At 32.6% G+C, this 23,783-nt stretch overlaps 1 protein-coding gene across 2 annotated transcripts in view; it reads right to left on the bottom strand.

Annotated features, from left to right (window-relative positions):
• Window positions 1-23,783, bottom strand: part of LOC148620140 (ras association domain-containing protein 2-like) — a 42,085-nt gene that overhangs the window by 8,510 nt on the left and 9,792 nt on the right. For both annotated transcript variants that reach the window (XR_015921727.1, XM_088580739.1), the window contains exons 4-9: window positions 11,580-11,664; window positions 7,454-7,624; window positions 5,716-5,916; window positions 2,320-2,421; window positions 541-592; window positions 35-231 (exon numbers count right to left, since the gene is read on the bottom strand). Coding sequence is in view for 1 of the 2 variants with exons in the window: in XM_088580739.1 (XP_088436865.1) it covers window positions 35-231; window positions 541-592; window positions 2,320-2,421; window positions 5,716-5,916; window positions 7,454-7,624; window positions 11,580-11,664 (808 nt within the window). In the remaining variant the exon portion in view is untranslated. The remainder of the gene's footprint in view (window positions 1-34; window positions 232-540; window positions 593-2,319; window positions 2,422-5,715; window positions 5,917-7,453; window positions 7,625-11,579; window positions 11,665-23,783) is intronic.

Below are 23,783 nucleotides of genomic sequence, written 5' to 3' on the forward strand. Positions count from 1 at the left end.
AAGAAACAAAACAAAGAGATCATTAAATGATCACCTCATCAGGTAATTTGGCAACAAATGGCTGGTCTTTTGATTCTTCTTCTACTGTGGCCTCAAATACTGGGGTATCCAGTAAAGATTGTTTCCTCTCCACTCGGTCGCGTAACAACAACTTAGCCCCAGAGACTTCATCAGGCCCTAAACTGATTCTCTCTAATAATGGAATGTCTGAATCCCTGAGTATTCTTTCACCTGCAATACAAGACCAAAAATTATGTACATACTGGTACATTGTGGTGGTAATTGATTAAAACACAAATCAAAAATTCTTCATTAAAATTAGGGCTTTAATGTGGAAAAAGGGCGGGGTGTGGCAAAATGTTCAAAAAACTGCATTATAAATTTTTGCTGAAGCCCACAACCTTCTGTACTTTAGGTAAACATGCTACCACAAAACCACTGAAGTGGTTCAACAAAATCAGAGGGTTGCCAATAATTGACACTGCTCATTAAAAACTGTATCCCTGTTAGTAAAAGATACATAACAGCCTAATAACTCACTATTTTCTTCATCTACTATGTACAATGCATATTCCTCTGGAGAATTTTCTACCTGGAAAAGAAAAAAAAAACATTCATTGACCTTGTAATAAAAGATTTAAATGTGACAAGAATAGATATGGTGAATATGTCAGAGTGAATACAGCCCCACCCGAATGAAAAATGTCAGGTCAAGGCCACTCATGGATCTTCAATAAAACAACAAGGAAACCCTCACACCACAGGGCAGGTTACAACTGACCCAAAAACAGCATAATACACAGGTACAGAGGGTACAGTTGCCCTTATAGACTCCAGCAACATAAAAGTTGTAAATAGTATGTTTATAAGTTAATTCACAAAATAGGAAATAAATAAACTTATAAAAACAATTGTGAATGAATAAATACATGTATTAATAACAAAAGAGAAAAAAATACATACAAGACAAAAATGAAAAATCAAATTTAATAGGTTTATTCTAAACTAAAAAATACAAAACATAATAATGACAGACAAAAATGTCAAATACTGACATGAAATAATAATTACTTATGGGGAAAGTTTTTTTAAAAACCAGTGTTTTTAAACGCTTTTGATCATTTTTTTATTGTTCTTTAAAACAGTAACAAGATCATGTATCAACCATAAATGTCAATTTTCATGTAGATTTTTACGGATTTATAAGTGCATAAAATTTACATACATTGATCTATTTTAACTGACTTATCAATCTAAATACTATATCTGGTAAAAGTAGTTTAAATTTCTGCTCCAATGTTTTGATAAAATTTAGATTTTAAATAATGCAAGCCTCAGTGGGCAGGTTAAATTTGTAATTTTAACATAGAAATTGGATAAATGATTTAAATTAAGACTAGGTTGAAGAAGAAGTGGACATTTGTAGAAAACTAAGAAAATGATGGGAAAACTATTGCAGTGATTAAAAAAGTGGTATATGTTTTAAAAATAAATATCACTCCCTTAGAATGGGAAAAATATTACCATTTCATTTTTAACCTGTAAACAATGGCATAACTGTAGAAAAAAGTGTACTTAAATAAATAATTCAAAACATTAAACAACTTTTTAGTACTGTTCCTATTAAATAGGAAGTACTTGAGTAACAGAAATATTACAAAGAAAAAAACATTAAAAAGTCATTGAAGATATACTCAGCAGCAAAATTTGCATATTTTTAAATATTTTGTTTGTCATGAAGCAAGGAAAAGCTTGTAATGCCATTAACAAAACACTGCAGGTTTTAATAGTTTTAATTTGTATTGCAATTAGTAATTTCCTCTTGTTTTAGAGTTTTACAAAAGTATTTTACAACTCTTATGTAAGAACCAGGCAGTGGGTGAAAATATGGTCAGAAAAAAAAAAACTAATATAGTGTGACTTCATGAATTGTACAAACAGAATTAAGGAATATAAAAGTAATATCAAACTTTTTGGTTTTTATTTCATTGACATGTACCATATATGAACAATTCAAGGGCAGAAAACTCTATCATAAAGTATAACTTTTAAATATTTTTTTTAATAATATTCTTCATTCCTATAGAATTATAAAGATCAAATTTTAAAAAGAACGCTCTGAAAAAATATTGTGATGTATTACAGACATACATGTTCAAGTTTTATACAGTTCTGCCTAATATTTGCAAAGAGTTGTACTTATTTCTATAAAGTTAAATAGCTGGAAGGAAAGATCAACAAACAGAAAGGTTTTGTAAGAATCAGGCAGTGGGTGAAAACATGGTCAGAAAAAAACCAGGATGGTTTATGGATACTTACTTTGAATTTATCCAACAAAGTCTTGATGACCTGTGGTGTTGTGTTAGTACTGTCAACTGTAACACTGGTACTACTACCAAGACTAGGAGTAAATACACAAGTCTGAAAAAATACATTGCAGTAATTTAAAAAAAAAACAACCATAAGGTGAAAAAAGAAAAGTAGAAAAAACTGTGTACAAAGTTCACTAGGTGATTGCCCTTTCCCCTCAATGCAAACCATATAGAAAACCCTTTAATTCATTCAGATAGGATGCACAAAGGCATCATGTCATAAAGTTTCATTAAGTTCCATTGAGCTGCTAAAGAGGTGTTAGATGATGGACCCCACTTGGTCAAACTGAACTTAACCCATATTTCATGGTTCTGAACAACTGTGCAAGTTTTTCATACAAATTTATTGACCCATACTCAAGTTATCATCTATAAATCTGGGGACAGACAGACATGCAACTTTTTGGAGGGTACCACACCATACCTCACACCTTCATGTGCCAGGTTATAGCAGGGTACAAAAATTAATTGTAACCTAGAAGCTACAACAAATACGAAACAGAGTTATCCACTTTGTCACTCCTCATACAATTTTTTTTCCTGATTGGTTTTCTCAATATCATACCATAACAGCCTTTTATCCAAGTTATCACTTCATGATTCGTGTATGCATGCATGTTCACATTTATCGGTATTATATAATGTTAGTCTGACATGTAACGTGACACTATTATTAGTATCAATTTATTTCATTTTTAATCATGTCCTCATAGACATGTGTCATCTAAAATAATTAATATGAAATATCTGATAGATTTACTGATAAGTGAATTTTACAATAAAACTAGAAACAAGAGGCTCCAAGGAGCCTGAATCACTCACCTGGTTGAATTTTGCCTTTCAAGGGCAATAAATTAAACAAGTTGTCCAACAGTTTTGACTCAAAAAAACTTTAATAGAACTTATCATAAGGATCATTTCAGTAAATGAAAGTCTAAATCTATCATAGTTTTCAAGACATTGGCTGAAAACTAAAAAAACCCTGTCATTTTCCCCTGTCAAGGGCAATAACTCTTATAAGAAAGCATCTGACAAATTTTATGCCTGAAGACTTTTATAGTCCTAAAAGTAAGGATCATTTCAGCTATTGAAAGAATTTGGCTAAACCTAAATGTTTGGAGATATATGCGAAAAACTAGTGTCTGACCCCCTATGTTCTATTTTTAGTAACGGCGGCCATGTTTTTCGACGGATCAAAAATCCCCACATCAGCTCCATGCAGGATACCCCAAGGAACATTCATTCCAAGTTTGGTTCCAATTGGTCAAGTGGTGTCAGAGGAAAAGATTTTTGAAAGAAATAACATAAAAAAATAGCAAAAAACGTTGAAAAAGGGTAATAACTCCAACATGCCTTAATAGATTACAATGAAAATTTATACGCAGAAAGATCTCATCAAGCTGAACACTTTGAACCCATCAGAATTTGGCTAAACCTAACCGTTTTGGAGATATACGCGAAAAACTACTGTCTGACCCCTATGTTCTATTTTTAATAACGGTGGCCATGTTTTTCCACGGATCAAAAATCCCCACTTCAGTTTTATGCAGGATACCCCAAGGAACATTCATACCAAGTTTGGTTCCAATTGGTGAAGTACTTTCAGAGGAGAAGAGTTTTGAAAAATTGTTAACAACAACAACCGACGACGACGGACAACACCAACGGACGCCAAGTGATTGCAATAGCAGTAATAATTTACTGTGAAACCTATATTATCTGAAACCTGAATAACCTGAAAACCTGTCTTCTTGAGACCTTTTATGTGAGTTTAAATGCGTTATTTGAACCTCTGTAAACTGAACACACACTAATTCAATGCAATAGATGTTATTTTTAAAACAGGTTTCATTGTATATTTAAAAAAATCAATCGCATATCAATCTGAAAAAGTCTTGACAATGAACAAGCACATAGATATTAAGAGAACTAATATTTATGTAGCAGTCTTAACAGTGACATGATCTGTCAGTCAAAATTGAGTATTGTCAATGTGTACACAAAAACCCCTCAGTCAATATCATATCCACAGAACATTAAGACATATCAACACAGATCCACCTTTTTATCCATTAAAAACTTTAAACATTGTGTAATAGTTATACTCGTTAACTTCCTTCATGCTCACACAAGTTTCTAAAAAATAGGGCATTAAAGGAACCTGAAGTGACACCCAGCTATGCTATGATGGAACTAGAGGCTCAAGAGAGCCTGAATCGCTCACCTGGTTAACCATTTGCTTATTTGAAAAACTTGAGGAATGAGACAGGCTAAGTTAAAATCAACTAAATTGTCAAATGCAAGAAATGCTTTTCATAGCATTTTCATGACCTGACCCAGAATTTTGCTAAAGGCAACAATTTTTGAATTCTTTTCAAAATCCTGTCTTATGACCCCTAAGTTCCATTTTTAGTATAGGCAGCCATATCTATTCACAGATTAAAAATCACAACAGTCATTTTCAGCACAACACACTAAAGAACTATTATGCTTATTTTCATTCAATGATCTTAAATGGTTTTAGAGAAGAAGATTTTCAAAGTTGTACATGTGAATAAAAAACAACAAAAAAACTGTTTCAGGGGTCGTAACTCCTACATTAGTCAATGAATGGTTTTGAACATTTCGGCAGAGGTCCTTCTCATGATGCTTAACAATTTTACCCTGCCAGAAATTTGCTAAAGGCAACGGTTTTTGAGTTATTTGCAAAAAACTGCCATCTGACCCCTATGTTCTATTTTTAGTAACAGCAGCCATGTTTTTTCATGGATCAAAAATCCCAACAGTCATTTTGTGCAGAACACCGTAAGGAACAATCAAGCCAAGTTTAAAACCTGTCAGTCCAGTAGTTTCAGAGGAGAAGATTTTTTTAAATTTGTCCACGATGACGACGATGGACGCTAAGTGATGGCATAAGCTCACCTAAAAAGGGGGATGGCAAAATGTTCAAAATGGCCTAACTTAAAAAATGCATTTTGGATTTTGCTGAAAATTGAACTTAATCTGTATTTTATAGTACTGAACAAATTCATTGATCCACACTCAAGGTACAAACATGCAACTTTTCAGAGGGTATCACATAGTAACTTGACACTTAGTACATGGCAAGTTATGAAAATATGACAAGAGAGTGTGTTATTTATAGGCCACTTAACATTATTTTTCTCTTTCTCAGGCTATTTTTCATTGGCCTTAGAACCAAGAAATCAACTATGAATGGCCTAATTTAATAAATTTTTTTTTTTTAATGTCCAGCAAGCTCAACAAGACTTTGACAGCTAAATCAGATCATTTCCCTGTAAAATCATCAATTCTCTATTCTACTTAAATTAACAATATCTACCTCATAGCTGTAGATATGACCATTGATTGATGCCCTCTTCCATTTGTCTGGCCTTTTATCCCCTCGATAAGCCACAGTGTTGAACTTTTTTACAGGTCTTCTCCTCATGACAACTCCCTCCAACTCTGATGGGGATTGTACCATTGTATCGTCGATTGTAACTTTCCGCAATGGAGAGGTTGTGGTAGACTCCCTTAGAGCCTGGAATTACAAGCACAATTTAGTTGTATATTTTTTAAGTTTCTTTTATATTTTGTATAAGTGCATATGACCTTGAACTTTGACCTACTGCCCCTTAAATTAATAGGTGTATTTCTTACCCCTATGTAGTTAACTGTTACATGTTCATGAAAAAGCAAATAAGCCTTCAGAAGTTAAGTCCTCGAAACCATTTATCTAACTAAAAGACAGACAGAAAGCAAGCCTATTCTATACCCTTGCTTTTGAGAAGGGCAGATCAAAATAACAGAAATTTTCTTGACTTTCAAAGTAAGGTAAATGGGCAATCCAGATTTCAACCATAATTGAGTACAACTGATTGCTCAATCTTCTCAGATAGCATGTCAACCTGGCTCATACCACATTTCCCTTAGCAAAATATTGAATCTGGGGTACCCTGAAGTCAGTTTTGGAGGGTAAAAATATCATACGACTGCAGTACTAAAATAAAAATCCATAACAGTAGTTACAGCAAAGATGTTTATCCAGTTGTCAATTTCAATAATGATATTATTACAGTCAAAACATTATTACATTAAAACAAATCAATAACAACTAAAAGGCTTGAATCTTCACTTATGAGTCCTCTACTTGTGAGTTTCCATTTAAATCATCAATTATTCAAGCCAAAAACTGAATAATAAAAAAAACAGTGATGTAGGGTTATTGTGAATAACTAAGCAATACAAAAGTTTCCATTTTTAACAATTTTCATGGACAAAGTGACTTTCCAATCAAATTACATGTACAGGTATTACATGCTACTTCAAAGCTTATCATAATTGATTTTTAGAAGTCAATTTTCCAGTATTTTCAGGTATTGATTTATTTTTTCATCAATAAAAACTATAGAGCTTGCTTTATGCAGACAGACAGCAAGCCTATTATATAGCTCGTCTGAATATAGCTGAAATATTGCTGCTCGGACGTTAAACCCCAACAAACAAACAAACAAACCTATTATATAGCCCTCCTTTTAAAAAAGTCAGATCAAAATTACAGAAATTTTCTTGACTTTTAATTTCTGGATTGAAGTCCTCAAAAAAAGTATCAGTGAATTTATTTAAAGTAACAGGAAAAGAAAACTATTCAAAGGTTCTAGGTCTGAAATTGAAGGTCCCAGACATCAAACCCACACTTGTAACTCCTGTTTAAATTTGGTTCTCATTTATGCAAAATGTAATCAGTGGATTCATCATTTCTCCAAGTCTGAAATTCAGGTTCAAGAAGTTGTTCGAAAGAGTGCTAACTTTGACAGTCAGACAAGACAAAAACAATATGTCACTGTGTCCATGGGAATAAGAGAAATGCAAGCTGTATGCAGGCAAAGGGGATGTGGGAAGGGGTCTGGGAGGGGCAATAAAAAAAAAACTGTCAAAAACAAAACAATTTTGGGTACGTCTGGTAATGTCTGAATTAGATATTGCAAAACGTATTTATGGGGGTGCTATCACACACAACTCAGCCCAAGTTACAGTGGCAATGAAATAATCCTCATAGAATTGATATACCAACAAACCTTAATGTCAGTGGGAATCTGAAGGTCTGCTCCCGGCATACAGCTATGTCTGTAGTTTTTGGCCGGGGCTGGTAATTCTGGCGGCACATCATCACAATGCTGGAATCTGATTGGTTTCTTTACTCCCCATAAAATCCTCAAAGGACCTCGAATGACTAGATTATTGTTGTCCTAAAAACAGAAAAAAAAATACATAGCTATGATCTCATAATTCAATACTGTTACGCAATATGCTGGTCTGACATGGGAAATTAGAAATAATTCAATTGGGAAATCAACAGGTGCTTGTAGTTTCATTAGAACTGCATGGTTTCATTTATAGGAACTTTGGAAGAAGAGTTTTATTGCAGCAATAACCATTTTATTCTGGTTTATCAAATTTCGGTGCCAATGAAATACATGTTTAAGATGAACAGGGAAAAGCAAAAGGTTCTTTTAAGTCAATATAGAGAATGTTTTTGCTCTAACATTTTGCAAACACAAATAATTAAACTATCATGACTATCAATCAATCATTTTCAGTGAGTGTTGAACTGCTTAATCAGAAAATCATGAATCAATGCATTTTCTAAAAAAAGAATGTTTACAATTTATTGAATCTTCAATTATTACTGTTCGATAATGCATGTGTTTAATTTCTTTTTCATTTAAGTAGCTGTCTTTGTAAGAATCATGCAAAATCTAAAAAATGTGATACACCCCAAAAAAAGGCTACATATTTTTATTTTTGTAATTAAGTTGTTTTATGAGTCTATACTATGAAATGTGTAATTATTCATTCAAATCTGCCTGCTCTTAGGAGATAATCAACATTGAAAATCCAGTAGATTCTATTGTATTTGAGCATCATTTACAGAGTTATCTCCCTTTATTTTGAAATCTACAGTGCATTCTATATAATTTTTATCTCCTAAGAGCACTGGTTATATGAAAAACCACATGTTAATTTCTGTTTACTATGACATTTCAAACAAAATATCAAAAAAAAATATGTAGGCTTTTTACCCATGAATCACATTTTGCATGATTCTTAGCTGGAGTGCAACTTAATTTCTTTTTAGCAAGGGTAAAATGTGACCAAAATGTTTCAATGTGTTCCTACACAGACAAAGATGTCAGACATAGACAGTGGTCAATCAGGAAATTTACTGAAGGGGGTTCAAACCTGACACCAGGGTTATGAATAAGTTCCAGAAATATGCCTAAGTTCAACAGCTATCTTCTCTACAATTTTTGTCCAAATATAAATTCCTGACAGTATGCACATCATGTGGTTATCTTACATGTACATCCAAAAACATTTCAAAACAATGCTGCAAGCTGCTTAGAATATAGTTTGGACAGATGGATAGAAGGACAGACAGGGTGAAACCTGTATACCCCAGTTTTGTTTGCAGGGGTATAAAACAGGTAATTATACTGACTTAAGTTAATAATACTATTTGCTTGATTATTGCTTACTGAATATATTTAAATGTATAAACATAAATATAGAACATTTTATAGGGATGATCTTGCAAGGTCTACAAACAAAGCAGAAATTGGCAAAATTGGAAGTAAAAATACAGTAAAATACAGTAATAAAAAAAAGAATCATAACAGATTTAAAGAAGCAGAACAAAATCATTCCTGATTTAAAAAAATTTCTATTTCATAAAGATCTTTTTTTTTTATGATATATTGACGCCGTGGTATATTTTAACCCAGGGATCAATGTTTTACACGGGTCAAATTATCATATAACCCTGGGGACCCCTTTGATCCACCTATGGACATAGCCCAGAGGTCATTTGTCATCAGACTTTCATTACCATGTTACAAATAATTTTGCAACTTGTTTCAGCCAATAATCTAAATAAGTTTCTGATGTGAAGAACTTCCTCATTCAAAAAAGGGTCATAATTTCATCAAATGGGAATCTTTTTCATATATTTGAATTGGCAGAGTCAGCCATAATAATGAAATATAATCATGAGAAAACACATTATTTCTTATGCTTGTTCGTAAATTTTCATAGCATCAAGCAATAAACAACCAACAATTTCTTCATTATTACGAGCCCATGACAGGACTAGGAAATGGACCTATCAGTGATTGTTTAGGAATATTCAAGAGGCAATTATCTTAAACAGACAATATACCAGTAAACAGTGAATTCAGTACTAACAACTAGCATTAACTGATGACTTTTAAGAATAAACAATTAGCTTTTTGTGCTGAGAACACCAACACACAAGCAGGTTAAAGTGGGCCACAGTACTCCTTTCAAATCATATGCAATACTGACCCTATTTATAGGTTATTAAGGAGGGAGACCTAGGGTAAGGGACACAACTCTTGCAAATCATTGAAACATTTGTATTCTGCATTTAATATCAATCTCATGTAAGCATCAAAATAACTTGACTGATTTCATTCTGTTTCAAATGAAAGCTTGAAAGGCTTTGGTGAAAAAGAATATGATACAAGCATATCACTGATTTCAAGAGTTATGTCCCTTACCCCAGGTCTACCTCCTTAACTTGAAAAGATAAAAATAATTTTGTATTGTTTACTTTTACATGTTGGCAAAATAAACAAATAATGTAACCATCCAAATCTACTTTGAAGTCATTAAAGGAACTAATTTATTTCACTATTTCCTCAATTTTGTTTAATCATGATAATATATGTTCCACACCATTAAATACTAGATCACACACCCACGAGATAACAGCATTAATTGATGAATGAAGTTCATTCTAGGGGAAAAAGATTTTATAACAACATGCGAAGGTTATGAACTGTTTGACAAATGACGAATATTTACATGAAATTCACATAAATTTTGAAAAGACATTGTTTGAGGCAGTTTTCAAGGTACTTGTTGTAACAAGGAACACCACCAACTTTTAACTATAGTAAAGGTACATCCCTGTTTATCAACTGCTATATGCTCCAAGCTTTTGCTGAGTTACTTTTTTAAATATATTTTCTAATTCATGTGCTGCTTTGTCTGTGTTCCTTACAGAAAGTATGGGTGAGTACAGGTTGGCTCTGTCCATTTTTATGGGTTTATAGGCACCTGCCCTTTTCTGTTAATTTTCTCTAAATATATTTTAATATTTGTCCTGAAATTTGAATTACCCTACCCTTTTCAAAAGATACAGAGAACACTTAAATGTGTGTGTGATATTCATCTGTCTTGTATTCATTGCTATGGTAACAATATTTTTTAAAAAAATTATAATGTCTCACGATTTCATTACTAAGCACAATTTTCAATGACAAAGAGTACAGCAGTGATATAAATACATGTAATACAAATTTGCTTTAAGGAGGTAGACCTAGGGTAAGGGAAATAACTCTTTCAATCAGTGATATGTTTGTATCATATTCAATTCCACCAAAGACTTTCAAGTTTTCCTCTGAAACAGAATGAAATCAGTCCAAGTTACTTTGATGCTTACACAAGATTGATGTCAAGTTGTGAATACAAACGTTACAATGATTTGTAACAGATGTGTCCCTTACACTAGGTCTATCTCCTTAATGCATCTGTCTGGTCCTGTAATTTGCTAACATACATGTAGCTTAACTTGGTTTCTTTTATTTATTGAACCATACCTTGCTGACAACAGCATCTGAATTATTGATGGAAATATCCTATTTCAAATAACAACTAGAAGGAATCTTCATGAGTTTGTTGAAATTTCATTTATCAATTACTCACTCATTTCTCCTGATGCTTTCACAACTCTTGATAAACATTTTTGCAAATTTATAGAACATATTCATATTTTAAAATCATGTTATAGCGAGTTTGATAGTTCACTTCATGGAATAGAGTTGGTCTTTCCTTGATTGAAAAGCAACTGCCTGAGCTTTCTTAAATAGTGAGCTGGAAATTGACAAGGAGATTTTAATTATAAACATTTTTTTCTCATCCAGCTTACCACCTAAAATGATTCATTCAGTAATGGTCATTCAATCAAGGGAAGGCTAACTCTATTTGCTGAAGTTAACTATATTACTCCCTGTAATTGTATAAGTAAATTTCAAGTTTGGTAGCCAAAGGCATTTTCATATCATATCTTAGATTCATCACTTTACCTACTGAGGGAATTTCTCAATTATCAAAACTTACTGTAGTGGCCGAAACTGATTGTCTCTTCTTGCCCTTTTCTTCGTAAAACTCATTGTAAGTCTTTATCTTCTTTAAAACTTCTTGTCTGTAAAAGAAAACAATGCATGGGTCAAAATGGGAATTATTTAAACTCTAGACTGGTAACATAATTGCATTATGTATTATGTAAGTAGACCAAAATTAACTATATTTGTAGTTTCGAAGCTTTTTAAAGTTGACAAATAAGAATGAACATTTTGGCAAAACATGGTACAATTGTTTACAATTTGTATAATGCAAGTTAGCCAAAAATTATCTTCATCTGTAATCTCAGGTTTTCATACAGATGTACAATGTACATAATACAATAACTAGTAGTATACTAGTCAAAGGTAAGATTTAGATTGATTGATTGTTGGGATTTAACGCCCGAGCAGCAATATTGGTAAGATTTAGAAGGCTGTCTGTTATTTACAGTAAAATCTATATAAACCAACCCCTTCTGGACTTCAGTTCAGACAGAAATGATGAACTGCTGAGAAAGTGAAAAAGCTAAACCATTGCAATAGAACTAAAACAGAGACACTTCAGCAGTGTTAGAAACTGACTTTTATGTTACCATACACCCATCATAATTTTACATCGACAGCACCGTATATTTTAAAGCAACTTGAGCCAATTTCAACATAGACCTGCTTGATTTTACATAGACTCTGTCTGTAGGTCTACTGCTAATTTCTTTCACTGCTTCAGATGTTGAGAATGACAAATGACAGAAGACCTAAAGCTTTTCGCTGGACACCACATGGGAAGAGAAATCAGGGCAGACCTTGTGCCACTTGTTCTATCTGAGCTGCAGGAAATTGGATACACCTGGGAACAAGTTCAACATACTGCAAAGAACAGAACAAAATGGAGGGAACTTGCTGCAACCTTATGTCCCACCCAGGATGAAGAACACAGGTGAGGTGAGTTTAGACAGATGTTTGTTTTAGAAAGGTTCAAAACACATTCAAATTATTATAAGACTTTAAAAAGTGTCTGGGTTTAGACAGGTTATGAGATTATTCAGGGTTTGGTTTATACAAGTTCCACTGTATTATGGACCTGTTCTATTGTTCACAAATATAATGACTTTGATATCTAATATCTTTTTGTTGCTACCCATGTTTTTAGGTTAGTTACTACATGTAGTACAAAAAATGTATATTCATTGTTATAAATACTGTCAAATCAGTAATTTCATCCGATCCCCTTTGTACAATATGACTAATAGAATATCTAATTAATTTTTGTATTTAAATGTAATTTTGTTTAATCAAGAGCCTTCATCCACGCTTTTGAAGAAGTATCTGAAAAGTATTTGAATGGTGAAATATGAATATGTTCTATATATGACAGGATGAGAAAGGATCTTCTAAGCAATCTCTATTTCTGTTAACTTAATTTTAAAGGCCTTCTGGCCCACCTTCTTCCCTTTTTTAGCAAACCCTTGTCCCCTCACTCTACCCAATCTCAAAAGCACAGTGCTCACCTTTAGCCACTAGCCCGAAGCCCAGGGTTAGTAAAAATTTATTCAGGTTAGTGAAATGATGTGTACATGTCTTGTTTCAGGCTAGTTGAAACCTAAACAGTCCTCCATTATTCGGGCTAGTCATTGAGATTTTTTAAGGAAAGGACTGAAAGCAATGCAACAACAGTATATGCTAGTTCAACAGAGCGGTCTTGCCTTTCAACTTTCAACGGGCCAAAGGCACCACAGTACCAAATTCATAATACAGGTGTTACATTTAGAAATGCAATCTGTTTTCACTCTTTTTGTGACAAAGAGAAGAATCCTGAAAATGTACCACTGGGAATAAGTACTTTTTCTATGAATTGGATGTTATACTGAATGAAAGTTGCAAAAATAAATAGTAGAAAATTTGAATTAATATCAAAAATTGAAAATAAATGTATATCCACAAAAAAATAACAGTAATATTTTGTGTACTGTGAAGGTACTTTAATTTGTGGATACCAATTTTTTGGGGGGATTAGGGAAGAAACACAAGTTTGTGGATTTCTGAATTCATGGTTTTGATGTTATCAGTATAAACACCAATGAAGATCTCCTTTTTGTTGGGCACCATATTTCGTTATTTGGCCTACCCACGCAAATTACAAAAATTGGTATCCCATGAATAATAGTACTTTCACAGTATAAAAGTTCAATTCGATTTCTTTTGATTAGTAGCTTTACAGAAATGGTGGTTTCTGCCATCCTTTTGACAATTATTGTATCAAAAAGTGTCTTCTGTAACAACTTCTGAGTCTGAATATAAATGATAGGATTAATGTCAAAATTTCTTTTACCAACTGCCAGAATAGGAAATTTATCAGAATTCACTTGCATTTCATCACATTTGAACCAGTCTTTCAGAATATTTGACTCTGGAGGTTTCTACCATTCTTTTGATAATTATTGTATCAAAAAGTGTCGTCTGCTGCAACTTCCATGTGCTTTTCTTCATGACTTTGAGTGATCAAAATATATTTAATATTTAACTACCTTATTTTGTACCTCTCATTCCCAAACAACAGATGGTAACAAATATTTCAAAAATAAATAGTATATGCATGTACATGTATATAATATTACACACACTAAGGTCTTTTATCTAGACTTCAACCAACAACAATATTGATTTTTTAGTCCCCAAAAATATAAGCACTTGTTTAACATTTAGAATGCTTCCTGATAGTCAAAGAACCATAAAACAAGAGATGTAAAGTTGTTAATCTACATGTAAATATATATAGTAATCTTTCTCCATTATTCTGTATGTCTGTCTGATAAGGAAAAATCAATCGTTAGCAAGTTACCAAGCAGGAATTGAAAACCTATACTTATGTAATTCCATTTATTCTATCTGAAGTTTACAAAAAAAATTTGTGGATTACTCGTAACTTAAGTAATCCTAAGTAATCTCAAGTTTCAAAGAAGACACACCTACCCAAAAACTTTCATAACATAAAAACCTGTCTTATCAGTCTATTCTAAAATAACATTAATTTCTACATGTCATGCATGTACATGTATGTAACTGAATGTAATCTAAACTTCAAAGTAAGTTTTGCATTTTCAACTGAGATCAATTTTTATTCCTCTCAAGGTGACCTTAATGTACCATATTTAAATATCGGTAGACAAAAGTGTCAATTGACATATGTGACAAACGTCCAAAACTAGGGGTATCTCAACTCCTCCAATAATCAAGTGCATTTACTGCTACTTTATAATTCTAAATGTTTACCTTTTAAGAACTGACTACATGTAATTTCAGTGTTAGCATTTCAATGTTAGAAATAAAAACCATACACATTCAAAATAGTTTCATGTGATTTTTACATGAACTTCACATGATTTTCACCTGAACTGAGCATTTAAATTTTGTGAAAGACTTAACTTAAAATAATGTGAATTAAGCCTTAAATGAATTTCATGTGAAGTTAGTTTTATGTGAAAATCACATGAATTTCATTTGCTCGATTCATGTGAATTTTACAGGAACAATATTTGCCTGTGTACAATGTGTGACTCAAAATCTTGAACTGCCCCAACTTGAAACTGTAAGCTGTCTAATTACAAACTATAAACTGCCATGCTCTTAATTAACCATACACTGCCATAACCCTTGCTATTTATCTTTGCAACTGAGTTGACATTCCTTTACTTGGTAATTCTCGACTGTCCCCAGATGATGCATTAGGAACTATCTTAGAAATGATTCATGATCACGAGACAGTGCCAACTGCAAGCCATTTCTGTCACAGCAGCATAACATCTTTATAATTATTGAAATTGTTTGCCACATGGGTTTCCCAATTTTCAATCTTATACTTTCTTCCTAACAGAATATTAGAAATGAGGTCAAAAGGCTTTTTGTGTCAAACCATAATCAGTAGGGATTCAAAAATTCTGAAAAGAAGGGGGTCACTCAAGTGATTCTAAATTTTTACTATACAATCTAATCAACCAACTCCTTGGCCGTAAAGGGACAGGTAACCCCCTTCCCTGGACCTGCCTATAAAGACCAGACATAAATTAAGCAAGTATGGCTCACAAAAGTTTTATTAGATGCTAGACTTAAACTAATTCCATTTTGGAAATATTACATTTTACATGTGATGGTTTAAATATTACAGTTGATCATTAGGCACAGATGCACAGAGGATGAATTGTGATACAAGTACGGCCCTAAAAAACTAAGAAAAAAAATTTGGTACAAAATCTTCATAAATTAACATCTCGCTCTAATCAGTAACTAATATTGTTTCAACCCATAACCTGAAAAAAAAGAAAAAATGAAATGACCCCCTAATCACATCTACAGAAATAGATTTCTCCTTAGAAAATGTAATATCCATGTCAATAACTCAACATTCTAACTTCAGTTAAATCGATCACTTGCCCAATGGTTTGTCATGTTTGAACTTTCTTTAAAAACAAAGTATTGGAAATGACATGTGTATATGTGGTTGGTTTCTGGCGAAGATAACATGACATGGTGACAAGTCTGGGGCAAAGTGATCATGATGTGCCTTAGGATACATACCAATCATATGTTAAACTTGTTCTGAATGGGAGATAATTGGTTTTATGCAAATTACTCTACATACAGACCTCTTTCCATATTAATTATGTTCCATTCCATTGCATAATGTTAACTACATGTAGCTTCTATCATATTCTGTTTAGGGCTCTAGAATTCCTATATCCCCTTTCACAGACAATTGTGTTCATGTGAAATTTTTGTAAAGTTGATGAAAATTTTATGTGTATTTTCATGTAAAAAAAATATCTCTGTGTACCCAAGTAAAGCTGAACCTATGAAAAGAATCATTTGTACACCTAAAGAAGTAAAGAATTATAATCGTTTATAAGTAATCAGTGTTTCACAGAAATGCTGCCAGAAGGCATGGGTCACTTATTTGAAGCACCAAATAAATCTTCGATAAAGTCCTATATCACAAATCTCAATTTTACTATGAACAAATTGACAAACATGAGAGTGCATTTGGATGCACTAAAGAATAAAAATGACAGATATAGAGTTTCAAAAGAAATTAGGCCCTAATTGTATTCTTGGAAAAACAAAAGCTGTGAAATTCCACATTTGAGGTCGAACACATTCAACTATTACCGTAACAGAAATAGGCAATACAAATCAAATACATTTCAAGTATTGTTTCATGAACAAATTTCATCTGTATTTTCCTATCTGCGAAAAAAAATACAGGCAGTTGGTAAAAACAGTACATGAAACTTCCTCCTTTTTTATTAACAAACCCCATTGAAATGACTAAAAAAATAGCGGGACTTGAATAATAACAATATACCAGTAAATCTATAATATTACAACTCAAGTGCCTACAGAGCCTACTACTTCCTCAATTTTACAACCTAATTTGGTTTAAACATTATATAGAAGACTACTGTATAATGCATTCTTTGACAATCTGTTACATTTTTATATATCACCATACAGTAAAACCTGCCTAAACCAAACTTTGGAAAATCTGAAAACCAGTCTTAACCAGATACATTTTGAAGTCCCTTTTTATCAATATAAATATTCTTTTTTAACCTTTGTAAACCAACACCTGTCTAAATCAAACCAATCTTAAAGTACAAAACAGGTTCTGTTAAGACAGGTTTCACTGTATTTAAAAGAGTGTCTAATGCATTCTTTAAAAATCTGTCATATTCTAAGATGTAATCTTCACTGAATCAATTTCCAGATATATGATTTATTTTGGACTTGATCATGAATCAGATAGGTGGTCGGTAATTTTGTTGTTATCCTTATTTGTAAAAATATGTTATGTTAGATGTTTTTTACCTTATAAATGAAGGAAGTGTGGTGTTGACAAAGTAGGAAATCCCGTCTTCGAGAATAAGTCAGTTGATCAGGATGAGCCTAAATAATTATAACATTTAGGGAGACTAATATTTATTTTGCTTGGTTGAGACCGCACATAACCCTTGGAGTTTCAGGGAGTAGGTTACAATGAAGGAGATACAAACAAGTTTAAAATTGGTTATTGGGAGAATACTGTCCAAATACCCCCCACATAAACAAACCCTTTTTCCCTTTTTTCTGAACCCTCTAAAATACTTCTGTTCATGATCCTGTCACAACATCAAGACAATACTGTAAAAATGTCTCAGCAAATGTTATGACTATCTGGTCCAGGTCATACATGTAACAGGAACTTTTACCAACACGATCAACTTCCAAAATAGAATCCTTTCCAAGAACAAAATTGGATCTATGTATATAAAGACTCTATAAACCATACATTTTCTCATTACAGCATAGGAATAACCATTCATGACAGATTGTGAGTAGGTACATTGTACATCATATAAAAACTGCTTCATCATTTACAACAAGCAAATGCCTTGTACATAAAAGACATGTAACACCAAAAACAATGGCTCCAGGAAACAGCCACATTCTCATACTATCTGTAGCACTCTCTGCTCAAATTTTCTCACCTTGCAAGATCCATAGCATCCAAATTTTTTAGTAACAAGAGATCAAACAGATTTATCTAATTAAAGGTGACAGTAAATATTTTCTAACAGGCAAAATGTGGGTATATAACAAAAATAGCTACATCATTTAGTTTTTTAGAAGTACGTACAAATACCATCAATTGTGTTACCAAAACAAGTGATTAAAAGAGGACCCCAATTCACAGTTAAGACAAACTGAAATGACCTCAATCCTCACCCTAAGGAGTTGGGTCAATCTACTAAGGAAGCCTGTAGCACCCTTGTCGTAAAGGTGAGAGATATACATTCATTGACAGGTAATGCATAGGTACAAATAGCTCCATCATCTACCACAGCTAACTACCTTGTTATTTGCTTGTAATCCATCAATAAACACTATACAACACTCACTGGTAACTAAAACAATGAGGAAGAAATCTTTTCTGTGTTTATTTATTTGGGTCATCAGTTTGCCCAAATGAAAGGTTGCTTAAGTACAAGTATCAGGGGTTCAAATTTACTCTCTGAAAAGGTCCTGTACTTTTTTTAAAGTTCCAAATCAATGGTCAACTTGAGTGAATTCATAAATCCTCAATGAAGTGTCCATGAAGCTAAGGCCAAATAAAACTATACCTAGGTTTCCGGTTACCCGACTGACTCATGTCTTGACACCCCCTCTTCCATGTATGACTTACAATATCTATTTTGAGGTTAACAAACATCAAAAAGTACTGCCAAATGACCCGATATTTACAGATGGCAGTCAGTTTTCCGTTTCCACAAAGTCTGGGTTGTTAATAAGATGCTTTTTAAGTTGTTTTCTAAGAAATTTGAGGAAAAATATTTAAAGTAAATAAAATAAAATAAAATCCAAACCTACTAACTCATTTTTTCTGGATATGCAACAGGATACTGAGATATAATTTTATTTGGCCTAACCCAGTCTTGCCATACTCTTTCTAAAAAATTTTGCCACGCTTTTGCCACTTTCCTTCATACCAACCTTGCCTCTCTCACAGGCAAGAAAACCAGATATTCTCATTAAAGGTGAGAGTAAACTATTTCCTGACAGGTAACGTGAATGGGATATTAATGTAAACAAAAGCCTAATAATCTATCACTAAAACAGCTGACCAATATGATTAGATTCATCTATAACATAATGCATGCCTTGGCATACCACACCAGGTGTAAACATTATTATCAAAAGGCAAACATTGTGTGTATAAGTATAGTATTCAGTAACCTGTACAGGAATACCAGGGGTACTTGCTGTAATGAAGCTATCAAAATATTACATGTGTTTCTGCTAACCCTACCAACCCAGATTCTTTGTGCATACCCTAAAGTTTTTATTGCCATTTACATGACTTTGCCATGACATTAACAAGCAATATTAAAGCCTGAATGTGTCCCTGAAACAAACCAGTCAAAAACTTTTAAAAAAATTTTTTTGTCTACTTACTGAAACTAGTTTTTAAGAATTTTCTTTGCCTGACCAAGAAAACATCTTATAGTTCAGTTTACTGAAATTTTACAACAAAATGGGTATGGTAGTAAACATATGAACTTTGAACCCTGTATAATTAGATCATGAAAAACATGACGGCCTCTAAACCTTTTACTGTAAGTAACCCCCCCCCCTTCCCCATCCCCATTATGCTCGAAACATTTGATCGTATAGAAAAAACTGGAAATCACTGGAAGAAATAAGACAGTCACAGATAGCTACAGAAATACCCATGTTTAAGAAAATATGGTTCTTCCTCAAACTTTCAACAAAAACAGATGTTATTTATGACGTTCCAACAGTTTTGTTATTATAGATAAAATTACTCTGCATTTGCATCCAGGAGACTTTATAAATGTAAATCTACCTAGAAGTCAAGAGACACCCACTTCAAATTTATATACATGTAATATAATACCAACAAAAGCGCGCACAAAATTCCTGTACAACAGATGTACATGTATAATAAATACTAAACAATTATAACCTTGACAGAAAATGCAGTGTTCAACACTTACTTTGCAACGTCAAGTAAAGATTCATCTGGAACGTCAATCCAACTCATTTTTATCCACAAAATCTGTTATATTTTTCAGTTTACGTACTGAAACCACTTTCGTTTCACATTTCAAGGTGACACCTTTTACAGTAATGTTTATGAACCATTTTATCTACATATTCCAATCAGGGAAGAACAAACCAAAATTCTGATAAAGTCCAAACCAATGTCAAACTTCACCTGGGGAACGAATCACTCCTTAAATGATTTAACCAAAAGTATCTGTATGTTCCTCGAAATAAATTAGCATTATTGTAGCCGATCTAATATCCAAATAATTATTTCCTCTATCCTATGTAATTACCTGTGATCAAAAGGTGAAAAGATCTACTCAGAGTGTATATATTATTGTAATGAATTAACACAAATCCAAACTTTATTGAACAAGTACATCCATTTGAATAACCTTTAGTATAGCTTCAAGGATATTTTTTTTTCAGTACAGGCAGAAAGGCTAGCCTAGATCTTATCATGTTATGATCAATACCCATTAATAACAGGCGAACCTGTCAATTTCAAGTAGATGTCTATTGGGCAAATATACCACTGCTTTCCCGACCAACAGATTGGAAACTAATTCAAAGAAAACTCATGACGATGCATGCACTGATTGGGAAAGAATATGTGAAGCATATTGTAGGATTACCAACAATCAGATTGTTATTCAATATTGATTACTGTGCACAGGAAGATTTTTGACAAGCTTTATTCTAAAGTGCACATTGCTGAAATAACATAGTAACTGATTTTTGTTTAGATATTTCACATGGCAATAATCCCAGAACAATATAACACAATCCATCATTGTATTTTGGTTTATATATTAACAATAGGAATGTCATTTAATGCTGAAATAGCTTGTTGCTACATGTAATATGTAAAATACGAATATGGGTCTATTTATAGACCTTACCTGATTTTTACACAGTAAAACCTGTCCTAAAAGACCATCAAAGGGAAAGCAATATTATGGTCACATAAGACAGGTGTTCTTTATATACATGTTAATTTAACATAGATTGCACTACAAAAGGATATTTTGACATACATGTAGCCTTCTATTGCTGAATATACAAAGGTCATTATGACAGGTTTGACTGAGGATAATGTACACATGTATAACTAATAACTCTATCATTTTAATTCTATTTTAATTAATTAAAGCCATGTAATCGAGTGCATATTTCATTCAGAAAAGTCCATGCCGACATCAATAACATTTACATGTACATTCCACAAATTTTTCATATTGATACAAAAATTTATGAAAATTTCGTTTTCTAAAACAAGACATTCCAGGGAGCGTTAATTGATCACCTCGGTACAGGACTGTACAAAAGTTATTTTTTATCACATGGAAACACAGAATAAAGTAGACTACACCAACAATTTTTTTTTCAATAAAGAAAAATCTAAATTTCGAAGTGAATGTGTGAAACTCCACTAATTCATCATTGTTGCCGAGCTTTGGTTTTGAGAAAATGTTTCCCCACAGTGATGTTATTAGATTTGAGGGACTACATCCTCTTGCTGAGCTATCTTAGAGGAACACCTAAAGAGCTGAGCTATGTCATTAATTCAAATTTAAGGGCAGACCACTGTCTATATATGTAAGATTCTACATGTACATGTATTATCTAACAAATAAATCATGGAAACCCAATTTTGTCATTGTTTTTCCACGGGCTGGCTATTTATGTCACATTGTTTTACCCCGAACGATAGCGAGTAAAGGAATGATAAAATTGACACATGAAATTGAGTTTCCGTGATTTATTTCAATTCAAATAGGACTAGTTTCTTCATATTTTTGAATAGACGCAACCTGTGTGGGGCATGAAATGGATATTGCTTTGGAGTAAAACTCTGTTGTGATTCTGTAAAATTGGGTAAAATTTATCTATGACATCCGAAATAAGACCACCATACAATATACCTCTATGAAGACAGTCATATGTCATATGATCAAAAGACCTTTGAAGCACATCATATCAGAATTTTGTACACAAACAAATTTTCTAACAATTTATACATGCACTCTAATAGAATTACACTCTGACCTTTGGAGTTCCAATATTTCAGATAACTAATCTATCAGACAGAATACAATCATTGAGAGTCAACTACTTGAAAAGTTATATCAATATTTGAATGGGGTACTATCAAATAGCTTTGTACACTATGGGTTAATGAATAAAACAAACATTTTCTAAATATTTTTTCACCTAGACTTGTTAGTTTAAAGGTTTAAAGTAGGTCATGCTGAGATGAACTTGGATAACAATCCATGCTTACATCAGTTATAAAAATCAGTTGCTGATGCAAAACTGTAAATTAACTTTGTTTGATAAAAATATAACTTTTCATGAACGTGTAAATGTAAATGCATTATTCTGTTTTTTGAAAAAAGGCAACTACACGATGGGAGCAATTAGTGCATACGTGCACCAAACTATGACATAAAATCTAATCACCTGGAAAACTTCGGTGTTATGATATATTTTTTATGTACGGTACTTAGATCCATAGAAAATCAATGGCTACGGGCCTTTAATCAACTCCCAAATAAGCACCATCAAAGTCAGTCAAAATAAAGAATTTATATATAGTGTTAAAATTTTGAATACATGCATTCATACTCAAGGTGTGGAGATACAAGTATAAAAACAAAGACAAATTAAATACAACTTCAAAGATTTAAAATTTTAACTCATAAACATAATCATGACTTAAAAATAAATACAATTAAAGAGTGATCAAGGGAACCAAGGTTATAGCGGAAATCAAAAGAATATAATCCAGGGACAAAGACCAGACATAGAAAACAGAAAACCACAACAAAGAACAAAAAGTAACTAAAATAATACAAACAAAATAACAAAAGTAAATGAGCACTAAAAAACTGGGAGCATGGACCAGGTGCACCGGTAGGGTAAAACTGGTGAAGAAAAAGATACCTCAAACTGTACTTATTCAAAAGAAAACAAAAAATTTTTTCCTTCCTTTTTTTCCTCATTGCAAACAACAGTGACAACAGACAACCCTAAAACAAATTCCAATCTTCCTCTCATGCTGTCATTTAAGCCAATCAAATGACTAATACTTAGGCATAAGTTACTGCATGAAAACCAAGGGTCTACAGATAAAGATATATGATTTGGTCATTATTTTTTTCCTTTCCTTATAATGTTTTTTCTTAAAAATATGGTAAGAAAATATTGACAAAGGAAAGAGAACATTCTTTCATAATGGCATTCAACCAAAACAATTCTTAAAAATCCCTTCAAAGTTTAAGTGTAAGGTGTAGACAACAGATAGCGTTTACCAAAATTAAGAATGTATGGAAAGTGAAACAAAAGGACTTTATCATGTAAAAATTGGAGCTTTTGAGTTTCAACTAATACTAAGTTACAATAATGTATAATGAGTGAGAGAACTGCTGTTTTTTATTTCTTACCTACATGTACTATCTTGGTTGACTATTATATTTCATTCTTAATTTCCTATCATGGTTGTCTATCTTAATTGTCTCCTATTGTTATAAATGTATTTCTTTGTTCAAATTACGACTGTTGTTTGTAATGTCATTTTGCCTGAAAGGGCCCATGATTG

The sequence above is a fragment of the Perna viridis genome, chromosome 4, assembly GCF_037379345.1.
Source record: "Perna viridis isolate PV_CMFRI_1.1 ecotype Kerala chromosome 4, ASM3737934v1, whole genome shotgun sequence".
NCBI lineage: Eukaryota > Metazoa > Mollusca > Bivalvia > Mytilida > Mytilidae > Perna > Perna viridis.